The 23,327-nt window shown below is 40.9% G+C and overlaps 2 protein-coding genes across 4 annotated transcripts; one reads left to right on the forward strand and one right to left on the reverse strand.

The window, feature by feature from the left end:
• The first annotated feature begins 1,442 nt into the window (after positions 1-1,442).
• emc9 (ER membrane protein complex subunit 9) lies at positions 1,443-6,665 on the forward strand. 3 transcript variants are annotated; one of them, XM_002939019.5, is made up of 6 exons: positions 1,443-1,631; positions 3,405-3,600; positions 3,707-3,783; positions 5,442-5,511; positions 5,594-5,691; positions 6,139-6,665. In XM_002939019.5, the coding sequence occupies exons 2-6, from the start codon at positions 3,409-3,411 to the stop codon at positions 6,317-6,319; spliced, it is 618 nt and encodes a 205-aa protein (XP_002939065.2). In that variant the 5' UTR covers positions 1,443-1,631; positions 3,405-3,408; the 3' UTR covers positions 6,320-6,665. The 3 variants fall into 3 exon arrangements, with proteins under 3 accessions (XP_002939065.2, XP_004910819.2, XP_004910818.2); XM_004910762.4 differs by having other exon boundaries at positions 1,443-1,600; XM_004910761.4 differs by lacking the exon at positions 1,443-1,631 and adding an exon at positions 1,638-2,074.
• psme1 (proteasome activator subunit 1) lies at positions 6,576-22,072 on the reverse strand. The gene is given in 12 exon segments (NM_001011302.2): positions 6,576-6,818; positions 7,929-8,015; positions 8,494-8,548; positions 9,503-9,570; positions 9,651-9,719; positions 11,902-11,999; positions 12,202-12,247; positions 13,523-13,618; positions 14,567-14,629; positions 15,338-15,370; positions 19,663-19,810; positions 22,054-22,072. Coding segments are annotated over 11 exon segments (735 nt in total). The 5' UTR covers positions 19,702-19,810; positions 22,054-22,072; the 3' UTR covers positions 6,576-6,737.
• Positions 22,073-23,327: the final 1,255 nt, after the last annotated feature.

Consider the following 23,327-nt stretch of genomic DNA (forward strand, 5'->3'; position numbering starts at 1 on the left):
CTTCCAGACGAGGCGGCTCTTGATAGCCGCAGCTGGCACTACCGGAGAGTAAGCACAGGAGGGAGAGAGGGCTGGATGATGAATGGGAGGGTAGCTGCTCTGAGAGCCGATTAGCATCGCCGGTGTTTGTGTTAAGCTGGCCATACACGCACCGATACTATCGTACGAAACCTTGTTTCGTACGATATTCGGTGCGTGTATGGCATGTTGGCGAGTCGACCGATATCGCAGGAAACTGCTGATATCGGACGACTCACCGATCGGCCAGGTTAGAAAATTTTGATCGGGCGCCATAGAAGGCGCCTGACCAAAATCTGCCGTCAGGGCTGAATCGGCAGAAGGAGGTAGAAATCCTATTGTTTCTACCTCCTTATCTGCTGTTTCAGCCCTGACTGTGTGTGGCGGATCTGACGATGTTTCGTGCGACCATCGGTCATATAAACATCGTCAGATCACCACGTGTATGGCCAGCTTTAGGGGGAGGGAAAGAATCTGCACAGAAACTGTGATAAAAACTGTTTGTGGAAGGTGGAAGGTTGTGAGGAGAGCGCATGGCAACCTCCCATTTGATCAGTACTTAGTCCCCTATGTAACCTCAATGAGGTGGATACTTTTTTGGCAATGGAAGTGAAAGAGGGGCTTTAGTACAATAGACTGTTTATGGAGGTTGGTTTGACTGTGTAACTACGGTGATTTCAGACTCTACTGATCTAGTGCATGCACCAATCCCTCCCCCCTCTTCCCTTTACTGCATCTGGCTAATTTTACTACTAGGAAGCCAGTGCTATGGGATACATAGATCTATATCTCCTGTGATGATGCATGAGACTAATGAAATGTAACTTACCCTGTAAATAAGTGTAAATATTATAGTGAACTTCTACCTCAATGATTTTCACCCCCTTGAATTTTTTCCTTGCAATTTATAAGATAACTGATCATGCATAATGATTAATATCAATCTATTATTGATTATTAAGACAACTAACAAAGACTAATGAATGTGTAAATATATCTTTTGTAACTTATGTAACTATTTTTTTATCATATGAAATTCACTTTTTAACTTTAAGATGAAATAAAAGCTATGTTTTAATTAATTAATCAGATGAAGCACTTAAGTGTTTTTGTATTGGAGTTAATGAAACACTGAACAACAGAATCAAGGCTAGGCTGAAAAGCCTGAAACCTGGCTGGGGCAGAATAAGGTTTGATGGGCCAAAATGCAGAAAGGTGGGATGGAATGCTAACACTCAAGCACCGAGCAAAAAGTCTGTGGTGTAATCCGTATTAAAAAAGACACCCTGTGCATGCTGTCCCTTCTGACAGTCCCCAGCAATCTCTAATAATAACACGCTGCGCAGCTGGACACAGCAATCGACCACCTCGGCTCCGTGCCACTACAAAGCTGGATGAAAACAGCTAACACCCCCTTAATGATCCCATTACTTCCTGTTTGCAGGGACGGCCCCGCCCTCCAGTTCCTATCAGTCACGTGGTACAGTGTCACCCTTTCATGGTCCCTCTGCCGGATAGGAAGCTGACTCTGCCTATGCTGACTGGGATTCTGCTGCTGTAGGAGAGTTGGTGCAAGAGCAGGGTAAAAGCAAGCTTCTCATTATTCAGTTTGGGTGGGTACCTCTTTCTCTGCATCATGTAATACTGCTTCTGTAGGGATTATATCCCTTCACTTTGATAGATCACTGTATGGGCTCTTAATAAATGAACAAATGTGTTAAGCCCTATAATAACTAAGTATAACTGTTTATTCCTGCATCTTACTGGTTACACCCTATTAGCAGCACTTCAGATCCATTTAGTGATATATGACCAAGATAGAAGTGGGCTTTTTATTTCATGGGCACCCATATCTACTTATTATAGCTATACAAATAATATCAGGGTTGGACTGGGCTGGTGGGACACCGGGAAAAAAACAGGTGGGCCCTAGCTCTTGTGGGCCCTGCCGGCCCAGGTCCACTCCCTGTCTTGGACTTGTGCGTTCCACGCAGCCACTGAAGTAATGCAACACGGCATGCAAATGCGCAGGGGATGGCAAGGTCTGTCTTGCAAGGTAAGGACCAGGGTGCATGGAGTGGTGTGGCAGCAGGCCGACACTGAATGATATATCAATTATATACTGCTTCCGGCCAATATACCTGTGGGTTCTAAATGTAGTCTTATATGCAGAATATATACATTCTGCATATATTACTACATTTACACCTTATATGATTAAGGGGGGGGAAAAAATATCAGATATGGTTCAGGACATCCCCTTTATAGTGTTACTACAGTATTACAGAGTGTTTATATATAAAACATGCCAGTCTGTACTTATTTATATATTAAACTTGCAAAATGCAGAATGAATTTGACTCACCACCATGTTTCTTATTTTTCACAGTTGCAAGTATGCATTATACCTTCTAAATCTACCCCCTGTAACTGCACCCAGGCTGATGCAATGGCTCCAGGTGCAGGCATAGGGGCTAATTTTTGGCCTGCAAATAAACATGTGGTATTAGCATTAAGGTGGCCATACACAGGCAGATGTAAGCTGCCAATGCAAGTCCTTCAGACTGATTTAGCAGCTTATCTCCCTGTATGTGAGGTCCTCCAACAGGCCTCCCCGACCACATTGGTTTATTGATGTGGTTCTCTCTCTTACTTTTTCTATCCCCTTCATTGCAATGCAGTCGTTTTAGCACAACATTGCATACTGGTGGGTATATTGGGGGAAAAGATTAGCATGTTTGGCAACCTCGCCACATAAGTTAATCTTACCATGTATAGCCACCTTTAGACTTGCACATTAGAAACAATCAAACATTGTTGAGCCTGAGTTAGCGGTGCACAGGAAAGTTAAGAAAAATGCCAGCAAACATTATGCAACTTATTTCCCTGGGTAGGTGCACTTCTTTTCCAAAAAGGGGCAGGCTTGGGAGGGGAACAATTAGTGATTACATTCATAAGGGGGTGCTTAACATATGGGTACCCCCCCAGTGAATTTGTCTTTCTTTTCCTTTAATCTAACAAATGACTTGAAACCAACGTAGGGTGCTGCGCCACCACCTTCTTTGCTGTCCCCAAAATCCCTGTACCTCTTGAACCTGAGCACATTTGCAGTACATAAATCAGCAGAAGCTGATGGAAGAAGAAGGAGGCCCCAAGCAATGTAGTTTTTTGAAGAACAGGAGCACTGGCCTGGGTTAGCAGGTTAGCAATTAGAATATTGTAGTTGTGTAACATATTGGCACACCCCAGGGAATTTAATTTTATTTCTTCTTTGATGTATTACAAGTGACCTTTTATTCAAGCACAGATCTTGCAGAAATTGAAGTTTTGTGCATAATTTGCTTTAGATTCTACCGTGCACTCTTTATTTGTTCCATGCTTTGTAGGAAAATGTGTGAAGTTGAGTTCACCACTCGTGTTTATGTCAAGATGCTTCTGCATGCGGCACGCTATCCTCACAGTACCGTGTGTGGGGCTCTCCTGGGTCACAAATCACATGGATGTGTCACCCTGAGTGACTGTATCCCAATCTGTCACCTTTATCTGCCTTTGTCTCTCAGTTTAGAAGTGGCTCTAACACAGGTATGTAACCATTCTATGGGCACTCTTTGCCATTCCAAAGTGCTTTCACACTGTTCCAAACACTTGTAGCTTTCTCTCTCTTTTTTTCTCTCTTACTGTGATACAGATCGATTCATGGAGTGCTCTCCAAGGACTGGTAATTGCTGGTTATTACCAAGCAAACTCTGGCCTGAGAGACACCAGGTAATAAGCTATGCAAATACTTTTTGTCTGTACCCCTTTGTCAGTGTTGTTTTGTGCAGATTGAGGTTTTGCGCATCATTTACTTTAGATTTTACCATGTGCTCTTTACCATGCACAGATTTTCTGCTGTCTCTGTGTGCAGCTTCCTGTCTTTGGAGCAACTTTACCCCAATGCAGTAAGGGTGGCCATACACCGTACGATCCGTTTGGCTAATTACAATTCTGGGTATAGGAGCCATAACAGTGAGGACCATTTCAATGATACAAAGCAGTCCCTGGTCCGACAGGAAAATCAGACCTGTCCAATTGACACCTAACCCAATTTTTGACATGGGCAGATAAGCAGCCGAAATGGTCTGAAGGACTTGAATGACAGCTTAAATCTGCCCATGTAAGGCCACCTTATTCCATAGCAGCCTGGAAAATGAAACCTGCCCAATTTTTATCTGGCTGATTTTTAGTCAGGTATCAGTCGGGTAGGCCCGTCGGAGAACCTCATACAGGGGAAGCTAAGCTGCCAAATTGAAGGGACCGAATCGGCAGCTAAATTTATGTATGGCCACCTTATTCCATAGCAAACAATAAAAAAATATGCTTTGAGCAGTCTGCTTGAAACTTAATGTCTGGGCAGCACTTGGCATCCCTGTCATCCAACTGGACTTGGTGGCCATACACCAGCAGATTTAAGCTGCCGATTTGACCCCTTCAAACCAATTTGGCAGCTTCCAGAGGATAAGGCTCTCTGACGGGCCTACCCACCTGACACCTGACTAAAAATTAGTCAGATGCAAATTGGGCATGTTTCATTTTCCTGTCCAAATGAGGACGGCATTGATTGGTCCTTGCCCCGACAGCCTGTATCCCTGTCATTGTGATCAGATTGTTTGGCCCAGATCTTATCAGCCTAATATTGCCTGCTTTAGGTAGGCATACTGGGGAAAGTTCTGTGCTTATAATGTATTTGACAGCTTTACACAAGAAGATTTAAACTGCAGGTTCAGACCATGCAGACTGAATCGACAGCTTATCTGTCTGTTTATGGGCACTTCCCAACTGCCTCCCTCACATATATCTGCCCATATAATGGCATCAGAGATTTTTGAAAACCCTGTCGGGCAAGGGCCAAGTCAGTGGATCAAATGAGTGCACCACTGTGTGGTGCTGTATTTCTGTGCCCCCCAGGCTTATTGCTTTCCTTCTTCTCTTTAAAAAATGTACCAGCACAAGCATTGCATGAATTTTATTTATGTAGCAGCACACTCTGCAGAATGAACTACAGTCCAGTTAATTTTTTTTAAGAAGAGTAGCACTGGCCCCGGTTCCTAGTTTAGCAGTTAGAATCACTGGAAACCTTGATGCTTACTCTGTAGTTCCCTTTTTATTTATTTTCTATGTGTTGCAGTTTGTAATTAAATAAATACGATATTAGAAATGCACCAAGTTCAGGATTTAGTTGCATAATTATAACATTTAAAAAGCATTTGGCTAATCTTAGTTATTAAACCAGTGATGTTACCCTTGGAATATAAAACATAACATATGTTTGGATTAAGCAGTTGTGCTCAGTGTAAAAGGCATATTAGAAATTGGGACATCATTCACATCATATTCAGATCTCAAGCATCATGTTTGACTCGCTAACTTTGCTTTTTGCTCAGCCTCAGTTGCGCTGCAATCCGATCAGCATCCCACATAGCTGAATACCAAGAAGATGCTGTATTAATATTGGTAAGTTATACATTTTTTTTGCATATAAAGCTACAAATGTACTGTTTTTCTTTCGTTCTAACCTGCTTTTGTGACTTTGTAGCTGGATAATGAGCGTATGACACTGAATCCTGGAATTCCCCCACTCACAGTGCTGCACCAAAACAGCAACAAGCAGTGGGTTCCCAAGGAGAAGACTTTGTAAGTATTCTCCCAAGAGACATCTGTTGAATGGCATTGACACCAATTTAGACCTATTTATATCTGGGTCTTTAATCTCCAGTTCCTCACATTTACCATTATTTACAGAAATCTGAATTAAAAAAGGCTGGTTCCAACAGTCATGTGGCTAGATTGTTCAAGCACTGTACGCCCTTGACTGATAACTTTCAAGGGATGAAGAACAGCTCCATTTTTGATTATCCTTAGGTGTTCCATACATCTCCAATTATTTGTGAATATATGTAAAATAATGTGATAAGTACAGGACTCGGTTGCACCTTGAGCTTGCCAGTGCTCTTTAGCTGGTGCATCTGCTTGGGAATGTTCTAGGGGTTGCTCTTATGCCTCCTCTCATATCAGCACTGCTGAGCATAGGCCTTATAACACAGACCTGCCCTTGTTGTACAGTTTCATTTGTCTTTTCAGGGTCATGTGGGGTCACTGGGAAGAGACTCAAAGAATCACCAGGCAGCTCATGCAAGCTAAGGCTTACAACAAATTAGTGGACTTTGACACTCATCTTGAAGACATTAGAGCTGACTGGACCAATCAAGAACTAAATGCTGAGATAACACATCTGGCAGCAGCTGCCAACGGCAGTGCATAAACTCAGGACTTTTTGTTTTAGGAGTGTGTTACTGAGCTTCCAGTTTTTGGACATAAGAGCATACACCAAGTGTATACCTATAAATGTAAATATACACTATTTGTATGTATATGGCTAGTTTATTTATACAGTTTTTAACCTGTGTAGGCAGCCATAAATGTGTGTGTATTTGTGGTTGCCCATAGAGCGTATATCTGCACTTATTTATTGCTCCTCATATCCTCTCAGTATATACAAACCTCCCTCTTAAGGGTAATTTTTCTTTTCCTTTCAACCACATCCTTTATTTAGATTAGAAATTTAAGCATTTATCCAGACTTTATTACAGATTTGAATTTATACATCATCATGCATATGTCTATATTTTGTTATAGTGAAGGCTCCTAACAAACCAAGTAAGAAAGAATCAATGGTTCACTCAGTAGATGAGTCTCTTGCCATCGCCACGTGGTCTCCTTATCTTGTTATAATTCTTGCTAATAGCATCATAAAGGATGGCCTAAAAGAAAAAAAAACACTTTATTTTCTAGAATGAATTCTTTTGAATGGGATATGGGTCCTGTTTGTCTTTGTTGATTTGTCACATTCTGTGCCTCACTGAAATGGAAAGGAGGTGTTGTTTCATGAGAGCAATTGGTTGTTAATTATTGGGCTAATTATCTGGTGTCATAATTTGTATGCAGCTGCAGAATACTATTGGACCCTGGATTAGGCAGTTAAAAGGCAGGTATGCAGTTCAGGGAACCCATGTGACTGTGACAAACTCCCTGGTCTTAAACCATTGACCTGGTGTGTGTTGGTAGCCGTTCCTCCAACCTGAACCACAGAAGGCAGTGTTACCTGGTGGTTTATGTCAAAGACTGTTACCCTTTTACACCTGAAGCTATTAGGATCCAGTCACGTTTGCTCAGTTAGTGCTCTGTATACGCGGCAGCGCGATTTCACCATGCCATATGCCATCCCACCGGCGATTTACATTTTCGCCGGTGGGATGGCAATCCGGGGAGATTAGTTGCCCGAGACACAGGAGATTTGCCGCGGGCGACTAATCTCCCCGTGTGCCAGAGCCCTTAAGGGGCTGTTTAAGCCTTTCTGCTCCTCTGCCTTGTGCAGGATCATTGAGCTCTTTATTGTGAGTTCCTGTTATTTGGATTTTAGTTTGTCTGCCACCTGTCTCACAAACATGGTTGTCTGCCCAGACCATTGTCTGTACTTGGACTTTGTGTGCCTGCTGCCTGCCGAGACCATACTTGATTTTAGTTAGTCTTTATTTTTTTTTTATTATTAAATCATTTTGTTTTTAAGTTGCCTCCAGTGTCAAAGCCTTTGATATGCCCACTTAAGGTTACACAGCACGTAGGCTTTTCAACCAGTTCAGATGCATATGGTGCAATTAATAGTAAAGAAAAAAAATTACACTTGAAGGTGTCACTTGCCTCACTGTAACACCTTAAAAGCCAATAAGGTGAAGGCATAATGTATTATTTAAATGCTGTATTGCCGTGTGTAGAACTGGTGCTATATATATTTAAAAAGAAAAACACACTTCCAGGACCGCTTCAAAAGACAGTTGTTACCAGTGAGATACACCTCACCCAGTAACACTTACATAGGTATTCCTGATCTCCAGGGCTGTGAGTCTGAGTTCTGCATATTGAGATACATCCAGTTGATGCACTAAAGCTCGATAATCTCCCTGTAAAGAGAAAGGTTTGATTAGGAGAGACTAGACAATGGAGAATGTTTCATTGCAGTACTGAAAAGAGTTGTGGGGAGTACAAGTTAAAGATGGCTATACATCAAGATCAGCTCGTCACATCATCTTTCCCCGAAATGCCCACCTTGACTGTTCGGATCATAATGGTCCCCAACGCAAGCTGTTAGGGAGAGCAACGTATCAGTGTGCCGATGCAGTCCTTTCCCCAAAAGGAAAATCAAACCTGCCCTATTAGCAGACAGATATTAATTTGTCAGTGCCCCATACATGGGCCAATAAGCAGGACCGTTTCGGCAGCTTTTATCAGCTTGTGTATGGTCAACTTTAGACTTTTGGGATAATGGGATTCCTTCTACTTCTGCATGGAGCAACGTAATGGTATATTTAGTCAAAAGTGTGCCAGTGTTTACGTATAGAATTTTCATTGCTGCGATAGTGTGTAGCAGGAGGTTCTTACCACATGAGGACCTTTTGCTGCTTTAGCCACTGCATCACCGCGATCAGAGAGATATCTGAGAATGAGAACAATTGTATTTTGAGACAAGGATGTTTGCAAGAATGGTGGATAAAGCTGGCCATACAAAACCTTGTTTCGTATAATATTCGGTGCGTGTATGGCGGATAGACTAGGCAATATTGCTACCAATATCGCAAAGGCTGGAGATATTGGTTGTCTCGTCGTTTGGGCGGGTTAAAAGATTTTGATCAGGTGCCATTAAAGGTGCCCAAGCAAAATTTATGTTCGGTAGAATTCCTAAAAGCCTTTGCTAAAAGCTCAAAAATTTAAGGTCATAATGACATCACATATTCAATTTATTACTATGGCAGAGATGCCATTTCAGGGCTCAGTGTCTAGGAACTGCAGTTATTTGTTGAAATTGCTGCATTCCCATGGCTACAAATACAACCCTTACTCTTTATGGGTTGCTCCAATAATGCAATTCTGCCTACAGTTCCATCTCCAGAACATCAGATATTGTTTAAGGAAACTAAATAGGTTATGTGAGTATTGCTTTACAGCAAGGTTCACACTAGAATGTACTTATAGTATGATGTTTTGTACACTTTTTTTATATCAAACAAACAACTAAATTGTCTCTGTGAAATATCTATTTTTAACAAAAGGCCCTGCTTACCATTTGCCTAAAGCTGATCACGGGCTCACTTCTAATTGACCGGTCATATAGAATAGTGTTTGATAACCCCAATGGCATGTATTTTTAGTCAGCTTGGTTTTCCTTTCTTGATCATTAGTGCCATTGTTGGCACTAATGCTAGCCCAAATGTCATGTTACAGAGCCCAGATATAAGCCAGTGATTCTAACACCTTCACAAAAATGTTCAGCCTAGAAATGTATATTTAAGCACCTTTCCAACATACATTATTTTGAAATTTTCAGTAATTTTAAATGTATTTGTAAATGTGGAGTTTCTTTTAAGTGGATTGTTTTCATAACAAATCTTACTTTGAAAGCTGTGTCTGAAATGCATCCAGCTTGGTTCTCACATTTGTCATCAGTTCAAACACTTTTTCCTAAGGAGGAAGGGAACTAAAATGAGATTTGTAAAGTATAACTATGATACAGGTGTCCAGTATGTTCTAATTCAAATTACCTGTACAGCAACTCCAAAGTTATTCCCATCTTCAATCTGAGGAATCTGAAGCTGCAGCCATAGGGTGACCTGAAATTAGAAGGCACATTGTGTAAACAATTCTCATTTATCAACCGTATATCTCTTATAAATACCAAATTAACCTTTGGCTTACTGACAGTGCTGAAATAAGATTCATCATTAAAGGGGCAGTATACACCTAACACAGCTTTACTTAAAATGAGCACCATAAAAAGAACTTGTGTTGAAATTATTATTATTTTTAAATATTTTAAAGTTGGGCTATTTTCACCAAACTCAACCCTCCCTTCCTTTATAAGCAGGGCAATTTGTTCAGAGCTCTCTATCTACATTTAAACAAACAACTTCTCCTTTTCTCTTAGGGCTCTGACACACAGGGAGATTAGTTGCCCGTGACAAATCTCCCTTGTCACGGGCGACTAATCTCCCCGAACTACCATCCCACCGGCGAATATGTAAGTCGCCGGTGGGATGGTACACGCTGCGCAGGCGATTTCGGCAAATCACCGAAGTTGCATCGCGAGGCATTTTCGGCGATTTGCTGAAATCGTGCCGCCGCGTGTGCCATCCCACCGGCCACTTACATTTTCGCCGGTGGGATGGCAGGGGAAGGCAACTCGGGGAGATTAGTCGCCCGCGAACAGGGAGTTTTGCCGCGGGCGACTAATCTCCCCGTGTGCCAGAGCCCTTAGTGTCAAAAGTAACAGAAACCATAAATATTTCTTAATTAAAACGACAAAAAGTATGCTCTGCACATCTACATACTGTCCCCCACAAGGGACGGGTATGTAGATGCGATTCATGATTTAATTATTGAGTGGATTTTGGCTCAGTGGGTAGCACTTCAGGACTGGGGTCCTGAGTTCAGTTCCAGCTTGGACACTATCTGCAGAGTCTGCATGTTCTCCTTGTGTCTGTGTGGGGTTTGCCTGGGTACTCTGGTTTTCTCCCAAAACATATGTGTTGCTTCAGCTTTCCAAAGTTTCCTCACAAGACAAGGCATTTGGTGGAGATTAGTCGCCTGTAATCGAGATTTGTTGAGGGTAACTAATCTTGTCTGTTAAAGCCCTTAGGCTGATGGCAAATGGGGAAAATTAGTCGGCCACGAAAAGTCTTCCACAATCTTGTGAGGCAACTTCAGAAAACTTTGAAGCGTCACTTATGCCATCCTTTTGTCAAAACACATTATAATAATCTTAACCTTTACTAAATCTCTCTTCCAGGCCTTAGCATACATGACTTTAAGTGAAGGTAACAGAGCACATTTCTGGATAAATCTTGAAGGGAGCCCCCAAACATATAAAATTGTCAACCAAACTCATTTCTTCTGCTAATCCTAGGTTACAGGGCCAGAACTAAGGGTAGGCACACACCTAGGCTGCAGTTTCGAGCCCGAGCGAAGTTGAAGCTGGCAAGTGACATCACAGTGATCGGGGTTGTGGGTTCAACTGTGCATGGGGTAGGCTGGGATGCTGGGCCAGACAGTATTGCCTTGGACAGCAATATTACTTGGCCCAGCTCTGGCAGTACGTGGAACATTTCAATCATTCATTATTAATATATTGGCTATGGTTTTCCTCTTTTAGAAAACCCCTTAATTCCTTGGGGATCATAATGGATTCATATAAATTATAACTGTAATGTGAGATTAGAACCAACGTCTATGCTGTTAGGACTGTAACGGTACATATTTGAGTCTCAGTGTAATAAACATGGGGAAACAGACACATGCAGAAACCTTGCTGCTGTCTTGTTAAATAAAGAAGTGTGTTTCCCATGTTTATTTGTTGGAATTTACTTTGTGGTGGGACCTAAAGTTAAGGAAACAGACACCTTTATTATATATGCACAACCTGGTCCAGAACCTGTTTTCATTTTGATTGAGTATCGGTGTACTGTCAACATCTACATTCCAACAACAACATAAACAGCTCAATAGCAGAAATTATCCCATATGTAAAGAAAAACATCAAAACAGATATTGCAGTCTTGTCTGGTACATTTTTGTAGTTAAAAATGAAAGGGCTCTCAGCTGTCCAGGCGGACAATAAATTGCTTTTTTTCTTATTACTATCATTGTTATTTCTAAAGAGCTTATTTACTTATGTAACCACTGTACTTTATAGGAAATTACAGTACAGACCTTGCTTTTGGCCCATCCTTACCCATTTCCTACATCCATATGTTATCTAATCCATTCAGGGATTTTTATACTGCCCGCCTCTCTTACCATGTTCAATTTCTCTTTTGCTTCTTGGATTTCACTTCTAATTCTTTTTTGCAGGCTGACAATTTTCTCATTGCTGGGAATGGGGCCACATGGAGGGCCTTGAAAGAGAAAAGAAATACCACAAATTATCTATATATTTTGTGCCATGGGGAGGGGGTTGTTGGCTGTGGGAGGGGTCACAGCAGCCTTATGCCCTAGAAAGCAGAGTTTAACTGGTGCCTTTAGTTGTCCTTTAAAGGGTATGTATAGTGTTAATAAAAAGTTGGCACCATGAATCCAAAGGTTTTTGGTTTTTTTTACCTTTCTCTTCTTCATCATCTTTCTTTTTCTCATCTTTTTCTTTTTTCTAAAGACAAAAAAAGATTGACATATATTCTCCATAAACTATCTTGCTGGTATAAGGTTGTTCTATATATTTAATCAAGCAGAATACATGTCTTTGCTGTTACAAATTGTAAAACTATTCCATATCACGTGTGCAGGGAATTGTGGGATTTGGAGATTCAGGCAGAAGGCGGGCTGAGGACAGTCGACTACTTTTACATTTTATTCGGTCTCAAAGTAGTCAGCCAGATCAGCAGGAGAACAGGGGGTTTAGGCTTGGATAACTGTTCCAAACGATAATATTACATTAAAAACTATGAAAAGGCTACTCGTTTTTTACTTGCTGTATATTGCAAAGTAGCTTGAAATTATGTTTGCTTTTCAAAAAGCTTAAGTTGTGTTTGGGTGGAGGTTTCCCTTACAATGAAAGGTCAGCAGAACAGTGCTTAACATCCTATTACAATAGTGAAAGCTGGCTTGAAAGCTTCCGGGTGTTCAGGAGTATTGAGGGCCCTGTATGTGAAACAATCTGGAGCAATGGTATGACAGAGCAGCTCAGTGGTTAGTACTCTGCCTAACAGCTCTGAGCTTCTGAGTTGGACATCTGCAGTCATACTTTGTTTGTTCACACCTTACTGCAAAAGGGAACATTGTTTGTAGCTCAGAGAGATTCTAGAAACACTAATGGGGGCCAATGATTGGATTATCTATTAGGGCTGCAGAGACCCAAACAAGGCCCATGGAATAATTTGCCCAATGCACTCCTCCTCCATGCAATTTTCAAACTTCTCCAATTCATATCTGGCTGATTTTCAGCCAGATATGAGTTTAGTAGGCCCATTGGTCGGCCCCATACACAGACTTGTTATGAAGGGGTTGTTCAGCGACCACTGCTAATTACAGGTGCAAGTCCCTCTTTCCTCATAGGCCAGGGTTATATTAGTTGCTTGCTTATACTTTAACCTATGTGTGTCTTCACCCTAACATTAACATTGGCGTAACAATAGAAAAAAAGCAGACCCCATGGTTGCAGGAGGGCCTGGACCACGGGGTCTGCTTTCTCCATTGTTGCATGAAAATCTTCACTCCATGCTGGCTCCCAGGTAGGACAGCGTCAGGGCAAGTTTGCTACTCTGCGCCAGGCCCTTTCCCTTTTTTTCTCTGGTCCATCTCTGGGCAATACACAATGCCACTCAGCAGCTTCAGAAAATAGTAAATCACTGGAGGCTTTCCAAGTGAGTATCACTTTCAGTTTTTTTCTTTTAAATAGCTAATTTGTAATTTACCCTCCACTCACCTTCTTTTCTTTTTCCTTTTCTTTCTCTGGATCTGGAATTGGTATGTCCAGTTCAGCTCGGAGTGTACTCAGATCTGATACATTCAGCTCTGGAGACTGAAAGATAATACACCACAAATTACCCATCACATATTTTAAGCAATCATCTATCAGTACTAAACTTAACCCATATTTTTCCTTTTAGGTCCCTTACCTCTGTAACTGGAGGGGGGTGCTGGTAGTTTAAATCTCATTCTCTGTGTTTTGCCAACTGTTATCAAAAGTTTTATTTTGTTTGTGTTAAGCATTCTGTGTATCTTGTTACACAAAATAAACTTCTCTTCCCCTACAGTGCCTGTTTTGCTGTGTGAACAACCTTGTCTGTTTCCCAAGACCCGTTCCTAATTTAACTCTTCTTCTCCAGACCCTTCCTGCAGAATATACTTTGTTGTGAAATTGGGCCCAAAACTACATTGCAAATTAGCAAAACCTTACTTGTACCTTATGATAAGCAAAACAATACTTATACTCGGCTCAAGCTAAATTAGAAACAGCACTTACTTAAATTCAAAGGCTATTTATTAAGCCCCAGACTGACCTGTAAGGACAATACAATCTAATGTTTGGGGGAAAACCTTCCATTCATCAGGAATTAATGAAACTTTAAAATGTACAAGTCAGTGTTCAGTGGATCAAAACATACAATTTATATAATTTCTGGGGGTGGGACTTGTTTTGCTTGCAAAAATGTTTTATTTTGTTTCCTATTTAGATAAAAACTATTATACAGCACTCTTTAAAGTTTCTTAACTTTTTTTTAGTTCCCTCTTATAACCCTTTAATGTCATCTTTTCCCAAATTAATAGACTGAGAACTATGGTTAATATTTAAAAATATATACATTTTTACAGTAAAAAATTAGAGAGGAGGTGGGGTGGAGTACAACAGCTTCCACATTTATATGTGTGACTCGTCTCCAACTAGAAGCTTCAATACACACAGTAGTGGCTTCTTCTTCTCTTTCTCCCCCTTCCCTTCTGTAAAATATCAACTATCCCAACTTACAGACAGAAGCTGGTCTAGCTCATATATCTTCTGTGGGATTCCAACAGCAATTAAATTATCTGCCTGTGGGTAAAAAAGGGAAGTCAGTATAATAAAGAGAAAGCAACCTATGCATGAATTTATAATAAAGAAAAGCTTCACAGAGATACCAGGAAATCTAGGATATGTAGACTCCAGCTGATGTGGGGATTCAACTTGGCACCAACTATAGGTCAAGGATATTGGTAGGTAATTAACAAAAACTAGGGAGGCAAACACTGCAGTTCAAACCTGCATGGTAAAATGGAAACCTGGTTTGCAGGTATAATTTGCAATTTAATTTGCTACCTAGTTGGTTTTCTTTCTCTTGCAGCAGAAATGAAGTAAAAAAGTACAGGGTCCATATACGTATAGCAGGTACAACACCCACAGACTGGACCGGTGCATTTACAGGCCTGAAGAAAAAAGTACAGGATCCGTATAGCAGGTACAACACCCACAGACTGGACCGATGCATTTAGAAGCCTGAAGAAAAAAAGTACAGGGTCCATATAGCAGATACAACACCCACAGAATGGACTGGTACATTTACAGGCCTGAAGAAAAAAAGTACAGGGTCCGTATAGCAGGTACAACACCCACAGAATGGACCGGTGCATTTACAGGCCAGTCATACAATGGCTGTCGCCAAACCGTTCAGCTGTTTTGTTAAGTGTCAGATCTGACCATCTGTTATATACAGTGAAAAATCTACCACCACTACCCACATACATCATTTTATTATTGTCTCACCTCTTTAGAAAACTGCTTCTGAAATGCAGCTACCTGTAACAAGTAAAACCTGGATTAGCACAATTTTAAATATTTTAGTGTAAAGCAAGGAAGGTAGGTTTGTAGATCACTAACATGTTAGTCTCAATGGAAAGAAATGAGAAAAATATAGAAATTGAAGATACTAATGATATTGTGAGTGCCTTTGGGCCTTTATATGTATGTGCAGATACCTGTATCTACATGTGTGTCTGTCTGTCTTTCTAAAATCACCAATGGGCATGCTTTTGTTCTGCAACTTTTCCCACCACTGGCCCTGTTTACAGTCCCTTCTCCCATGACTGAATCAATGTTAAGCTGCACATTCACACAGCGCCGGATTTCTAAATGACGCGCCCCGAGGCCGCCCCAATTCGGCGCCCCCTACCGCCCCCACCCGCCGTGCGAGCGCGCATGCGCAAACCACCTCCTCCTTCCCTGCCGCCGCGCTAACGCGCATGCGCCAAAGTTAAAACTCCCATACGGAGCAGTGGGGAGAGGTCCCCATTGCTCCGTATGGGAGCAAAATTTTAAAAATTTGCGTGCGGCGGGGCGGCATGCCGCCCCTATGTTTATGCCGCCCTAGGCCCGGGCCTTTGTGGCCTCGCCACAAATCCGGGCCTGCATTCACAGGGAAATTTAAGCTGACAATACAGACTGATTCAGAAGCTTATTTGCCCATGTATGGACCCTTCCCAAAGAAATCTGGCTGAAAATCATCCAGAGCTATTGGGCAGGTTAGAAAATCCTGTTGGTTGGAGACTGCATTGGAACATTAATGCATTTCCCTCTCAACTGGCCTACATAGGTACCTATTATGATGTGATTGTTAGCCGGGGCGCCAAGCAATTGTATCAGGCTAATTTGCCCCAGAATGTAGTGGTGAAATTGGGGACAGATTCACTCTCCAAACAAGCGAATGTGTATGGCAAGCTTAATGGAACAGTAACACCAAAGTGTTTTAAAGTAATAAAATATAAGGTACTATTGGCCTGCACTGATAACACTGGTCTGTGTGCTACAGAAACAATACTATAGATCAGTGCTGTCCAACTTCTGTGGTACCGAGGGCCGGAATTTCTCTGACCTACGTGGTGGAGGGCCGATAGTCAAATGTTGACTACGCCCATGTATGTGAAAGCCACACCCTCTTATAAAGACACACCCCTTTGCCACACCCATTTTTAGACAACACACATGCTGGTATCTGTAGAAACTGGGAGCTGGGAGCTAGAGCACAGGTAAGAATGTGTTTTCTCCTGTGTCAGAGTACAAGCTCCCCATTTCATAGTGTAAAATAGAAAATTAATAAATTGTAAAAATTGTCAAAATGGCACATAGAGCTAAATTAATGTATTTTGGGAGCATTTATTCACAAACTGGGGACCTATATTACAAGGTCAGCACCAGTGTACCTACTGTAGGTACATATGCTGACAAAGCAGTAAGAGAATGCCTGGTACATACACAAGCACAGCACTGCTACAACCTCAAAGACCAGAACCTGAACAGGTGTACCACTGGCAGTATGTGCCTTAAGTATGTGCAGATTAGCATAGTGCTCTAATACAGGAGATTCAGTGATCAGTGGGACCTCAAAATATTTATACATGCACTTAGATTGTAAGCTCTACGGGACAGAGACCTCCTTCCTACCGTAAATTATACCACATGGCACTGTGTCTTTACACTTATTTATTGTATTTATTATAATACTTGTCCTCCCTGTGTGTAAGTTTCTCTGTTGTAAAAATGTACAGCCCTGTGTACCCTTTCTAAATAAAGTTATACATACATACATACATACATACAAGACTACAAAAAATTTGCACTTGTTTAGTACCACAATAGATTGATATAGGCCAGAATAATCCTCAACATTTATACAGAAGGAAATCTTTTACAGCACTCATTAAAAGGCACATTAAACCCACATAAAATGGTACAATAAGGCTTAGCAACAATGGGTACCCTGATTTCCTGTATCAAATTGAACACTGACCTCCAGCATTGAATGGGATAGGAATCACAACTGGTACACTGAAATAATACCCCAGTATAAATTGGTACTGTGACCCATTAAGCCCAAAATTCACCCCATCATAAATTGCTACAGACACCCCTAATATTAACCACCAGCAGGGACTGACACTGTGACCCACAGCGTTAAAAATCATTATCCCCACAGTTAGGCTCACCACTTTTAGGGCAGGCTCTGGTAGTATGATGCAGGCATGGGCAGCAAGTTTAGGGACCAAGGCAGCAGATGGCAGGTGGCAAAAGACCAGATGAGGATCGCGCAGCCGTATTCTATCTGCTGAAGGCACCTTGCCAAATACAAAGGGAATGTGGGGGCGGAGCTTGTGCCGCAAGTGGGCGGAGCTTGTGACATCAGATCTGGACGTCCTATCGGCCGGTAGTGGACTGACTGAATAAAGCAGGGAGACTTTAATGAAAGTGCGGGGAGACACTGGACAATGTGGAGATGCACAGGCTGCTTGTTAGGTAATCGGATTAGTTAGGGGAGGTGTGCGCACAGCCTAGATTTCAGATTTACCCACAGTGTCGCGGGCCGCAGTATACAGCCTTGCGGGCCGCCAGTTGGACAGCGCTGCTATAGATCAGTGCTGTCCAACTTTTACAGTACAGAGGGCCGGCATTTCTCTCGAATACATGTTGGAGGGCCGCTAATGGAAGTCAGTTTTGACCACTCCCCCCTTAAACCACACCCACTTCAAGCCACACCCATTTTATCACAATGGTGGTAGTGCAGCACAAAGTTAAGACATCAAAGAAGCCAGACAGGTGGGGGGCCACAAAGAGGGCCGCCAGTTGGACAGCACTGCTATAGATTGAAATAAGCTGCTGTGTAGACATGGGGGCAGCCATTCAAGCTGGAAAAAATGAGACAAGGCAAAGGTTACAGAGCAAATAACAGATAAACTCTGTAGAATATAATTTGGCTTTATCTGTTATCTGCTAAGTAATCTGAGCCTTTTCTCCTTTGAATGGCTGCCCCCATGGCTACACAGCAGCTTTGTTTATATAAAATCTAGTAGTCTATCTGAGGCAAACACACCAGTTGTACCAGAGCAAGGCAACATTATACTGTAATTACTTGTATACACTTTCATATTTTGGTGTTACTATAAGACTCCTATACATAATGCCTCTCTTTTGCATACGTTGTACAAATTAGATGGGGATTTTGTCACCTTTTATAATTTCCTTACTGGAAATGTGCTGCTCGACTAACATGTGAAATATATTCTTATAATAATTATAATATTCTTATAATATATTCTAAGGGTGCTTATTAGAAACATTCAGGCTTAGTGGTCACTTATGTATTATAAGAAATAATATAACCAGACCTCCAGCCTGGAGGCATTATATCTTTATGTGACCTTGGACCTGCTAAAATTTTTATATTTTAAAACAGGGGATGTAACTCTGTATTATGATAACCGCTGTAACAAGAACTTTGCTTATCAATAAATAAAAACAATGATTAAAAAAAACAAAAAAAAAAAACACAGGGGATGTCCGTTTATAATTGTAAGGTGCTATTAACCTGCATTTCTGTGTTACTACTGACCCTTTGCATTGCAACCTCTTCAGACACCCCCTGTATCTTCCTGTCCTCCTTGTTGACTTCAAATATTCTTATAACTTACAGTATGAATACATATGGGGTCATTATACAGTGTAACCATTATTTGCATTGTTCTATTTGGGATATCTACAGCTATTTTTGGTGGTAGCTACATGTTAATTAAAGGCTAATTTAACCTTACAAACACATACACACTTTTTTTTTTTTTGATACTTCATCATCAGACGTCTGTTGGACATATAATCCTTCTATTTCTGTATATAAAATACTGTTGTCTATTTAATTACAGTTCAGGTTTCTCCATTTGTTCTGGAACACTGCATGTTTCAAATAAGCATAGAAAAAAGGAGTCTGGTAAGATATTATTTCAGGTGGTTACGCTATTCGTGCTTGCTATCTCTGCTAATAGCTTTAACATTTAACTTCCGTAATTAAAAATGCAACACTGCAAAATGAAACTACAGGCCTCAGCCTGTCTCTGCAGTATATTCTCTCTGTTCTACTGTATTTAATTACACAGAATTAAACTCCTGGCCTAGTCATACAAAATACACCTGAAAATCCATGCATATGTAACTTTATATTTACAGTGCCAGTAGTTATACACAATACATTTACAGTACACAGTTTTGCACAGTCACAGTTACACTTCATATTTAATACAGCAAATATAAGATATAGAAATACACACTTTTTCCTGTGCAGCTGGTGGTATATGTACAGTTGTCATCTTGTACAATATAGATATTCTGTCGGTCGTTTATCTGCTTCACTGCGAGTCTCTGGTTTTGTCGACTGAGCTTTTAATTGAAAGTGAAAGCAAAAAGAATGGGACTTTCCTAAAGATAGAGGGAGGGGAGAGGAGGAGGTAATAAAGAAAATAGAAAAAGTTCAAAGGGAAAATATGAGGCTGGGATAAAAATATGCAGAATATACAGCAAAATTCCATTGCTTCAGTAGCAAAAATGAAAAACTGAATAGTCATTTTAACCCTCTCATGTCCTAATTAGGTGGTGAGACTGCAATTTAAAAAAAAAAAAAAAAAAAAAAAAAGAACAAAATACAGTACTAAAAAACATTTATAAAAAGGTGCAGAAACAGCCTTCTAGTTTTTATCAGTAATTGATCAGCATTGTCTATTTTAGTAGCCACAAGTACCTGCTACTAGTAGCTCCGTGTGTCTTTACCCTTAGGGCTCTGGCACACGGGGGAGATTAGTCGCCCGCGATAAAACTCCCTGTTCGCGGGCGACTAATCTCCCCGAGTTGCCTACCCCTGCCATCCCACCGGCGAACATGTAAGTCGCCGGCGGGATGGCAGACGCGGCGGCGCGATTTCGCGCAAATCGCCGAAAAAGACTCGCGAGTCTTTTTCGGCGATTCCCTGAAATTGCCCCGCCGCGTCTGCCACAGGGAGTTTTATCGCGGGCGACTAATCTCCCCCGTGTGCCAGAGCCCTTATAACTTTCCCTGCATCCTTCTCAAGCACATTACAGCTAGTTTTCCTTGATCTGCCCCATTCTTTGCACTCTATCTGCCCAATTGCTACCCCACTACAGCCCTGAAACTTGACTTCACTTCCCAGTCTTTCTTACCCCCTAAGTTGGCAAATAGAGGATTTGCTCTTCCCAGTGCTTTATTATCTTTTTATGGACAGGAAAAAAAGCAAAGTGGGCAGAATCCTGGATCTCAGAAGTCTGGGAGGGTTAGTGGTCAGAATTCTAATTATGTCTTCCAAGTAATAACAATATGACATAAAATATGACAATAGAAACAGTATGAATAAAATATAAGAACGCATTAAAGGAGAAAGAAAGGTACAGTCACTGGAGGGAGCCGAAATGTTTGACACTCCCCAGAGATTGTAATCACTTGCCCAATACCCTGTTGTTAGCAGAAAACTGCACCGGCTCAGGGTACCTGCATTTGAGTGATCCACTTCTCTCTTCTAGCTGCTTGGGCATGCACAGTAGTGTCCGGCTCCAACTCTACTGCGTATGCATTGGCCCAAGGATTGTGAAGAAATGAATAGGATGAGGGTCGCTCACTCACAGATACCCCAAATGTTAGGCACCCCCAGTGATTGTAATCACTTACCTGATACCCCGGGCTGGTGCTCCTGTTAGCAGAAAACTGCACCGGCCCGAGGTATCAGGTAAGTGATTACAATCACTGGGGGTGCCTAACATTTGTAACTTTCCTTCTTCTTTAAAGGCTCTAACAAAGTGGCTTTTTTTGTGTTTAATGCATGTTTGAAATGCAAGTTTAAGCACACCTAAATATATAATTATTTTATTTCTGCCTGGGTTGCGTTTTATTGTTTTTATGTTTAATCATGTTGTTTTAGACACAAGATTCTGCATTTTCTTGAGCTTGAAGCCCATTCAGAAGACAATAGAATAGAGGGTTGCTTTTGGAACTGATAAAAACGCACTTTTTTATGCATAAATATGCATATAAACACAATATACTGTATGAATTTTTATGCGCTCAGCATGTGTGTAAAGGCCTTAATAACTGCTTTCTGGCTACAGGATTGCTGAATTACCTCCATGTAGTTTGTCAGTTTTTTGTTTAAACAACTGGTTTATTTACAGAGACAAAAATATCCTGCAGCAGATGGCCATGCATTAGCACTGTTCTGGGATATTAGGGATAGCTAGCAAGTATGAAAGGTAGTTTGGGATGAAAGAAGTCCTTAATCTTACCACTTATATCCATCTATCTCCTGGTTGTTGTATTGTGCTTTTTTCCCTATTATATTATTACAATTTATATACACTAAAGGCTTTCTATTCAAGATTGCAAGAATACAAGATTTATATCAAACACTGCATAAACACTGTATAGTTTTTTTTGGATCCCCTGTATTGAGGAGGTATTTTTAGAGCTTGTGTCGTGTAGGCATAAAAGAGGGAGTTATAGTACTGCTAGAAGTGTACATACTACCCCTTTATGCAGTGGGCTAATTAACTGATAGACTACAGGGCCTATTTATCATGCTGTGTGAAATAATTTACTCCAGAAAAATGGGATGGCATTTCCAGAAGCAAAAACCAAATAATGTATACAAATCACTGTACCTTTGTTGTACAACATTTACCGCCTTCCTTCTTCTGCTGTTTCCTCATCTCAGCCCTCAGATTCCCCCCAAGGCCTCATAGTAGGCTATATGATAATTATCCCCAGGTGAGAATATTTGGGGGATTTAACCCTTTTATGACTGCAGCACATGAGGGAGTATGAGATAAACTAGGGAGAATAACATCTCCCTTCAGAGATCACAGCAGATTATGATGTGGTGCCATACATATGAAGCCTATAAACAAAAAGGTAGGCTATACCCACACCTTGAAGGTTATAGAGGGTTTCATGAGCAAGAAGCCCATAACTCACATTTTAAACTTCTGTGTGCATTTTAAAAAACTGTGCTCAGGTCAGAATACATGTAAAATGTTGTGTTTTTCACACAAACTTCTTTATGTGCATCACAATTTGTTTTGTGTGCATTGACCTCAAAATTTGTCTGTGTGCGAATGAGTATACAGCTTAGAGGGAACACTGAAAACTAACAATAACATTACAATTTTAGCCTCACAAAGCAAAAGTTTTTTGGCTTCTGGAATCAGTGGAAAGAGGCAGGAGAGGAAGGCAATTAATTAAAAAACTATGAAAAAATAAATAAAGATCAACTGGTTTCCAAGAATAGGACCTTCTCTAACAACTTAAATTTAACTTAAAGGTAAACTATCTTTGTTTTTGTGTATTAGTCCATAGGTTGAAATGTTTATTTCTGAATGTTAGGAAACACCAAGGCACAAATACATGTGCCCTTTCCGCTGCTGATGCCTGTATGGATTAAAGTTTAAACATACCTGCTATCTCTGGACCACCCATATTTAGAGTTGCTGAATTTGACATTCGAGAGCCCAGTACAATCTCCCTGGAAAATTCTCCAGTCTCTGACAGAGAGTAAAGGCACCATGTAATCCAGGCCTTTACTTACTGTAGCAGGCTGTAGGTATCTTACATTTTATATATATTTCATCTGGCCCGCTTCATTAACTTCATTATACAGCTAGAATTAGATAAAACAAAATGTGTATAAAGAAAAGACCTCAGATCAAGTACATTCAGTTTTGTTTCATCCATGCCTGGTTTTAACATTATTGTGTAGAGATTGCACCTATTTGTGTTAATGTTTAAGCATGTCTCATTCACGGTGCACTGTACTACTGGGCAAATTGCACTATATGCACTATAGGTAAGTGTGAAAGGTTTAATGGCCAGTCATTACAGCTACACTATTAAGTATGTTTAATCAAATTGTGTCACAAATATTTTTTTTCATACATTA

Source organism: Xenopus tropicalis, chromosome 1 (assembly GCF_000004195.4).
Source record: "Xenopus tropicalis strain Nigerian chromosome 1, UCB_Xtro_10.0, whole genome shotgun sequence".
NCBI classification, from domain to species: domain Eukaryota; kingdom Metazoa; phylum Chordata; class Amphibia; order Anura; family Pipidae; genus Xenopus; species Xenopus tropicalis.

Coding starts and splice junctions, on each gene's coding strand:
- emc9 (XM_002939019.5), top strand. CDS start 3,409: ATGTGTGAAGTTGAGTTCACCACTCGTGTTTATGTCAAGATGCTTCTG. Junction 3,601..3,706: donor TAGAAGTGGCTCTAACACAG/GTATGTAACCAT, acceptor ACTGTGATACAG/ATCGATTCATGGAGTGCTCT. Junction 5,692..6,138: donor GTTCCCAAGGAGAAGACTTT/GTAAGTATTCTC, acceptor TTGTCTTTTCAG/GGTCATGTGGGGTCACTGGG.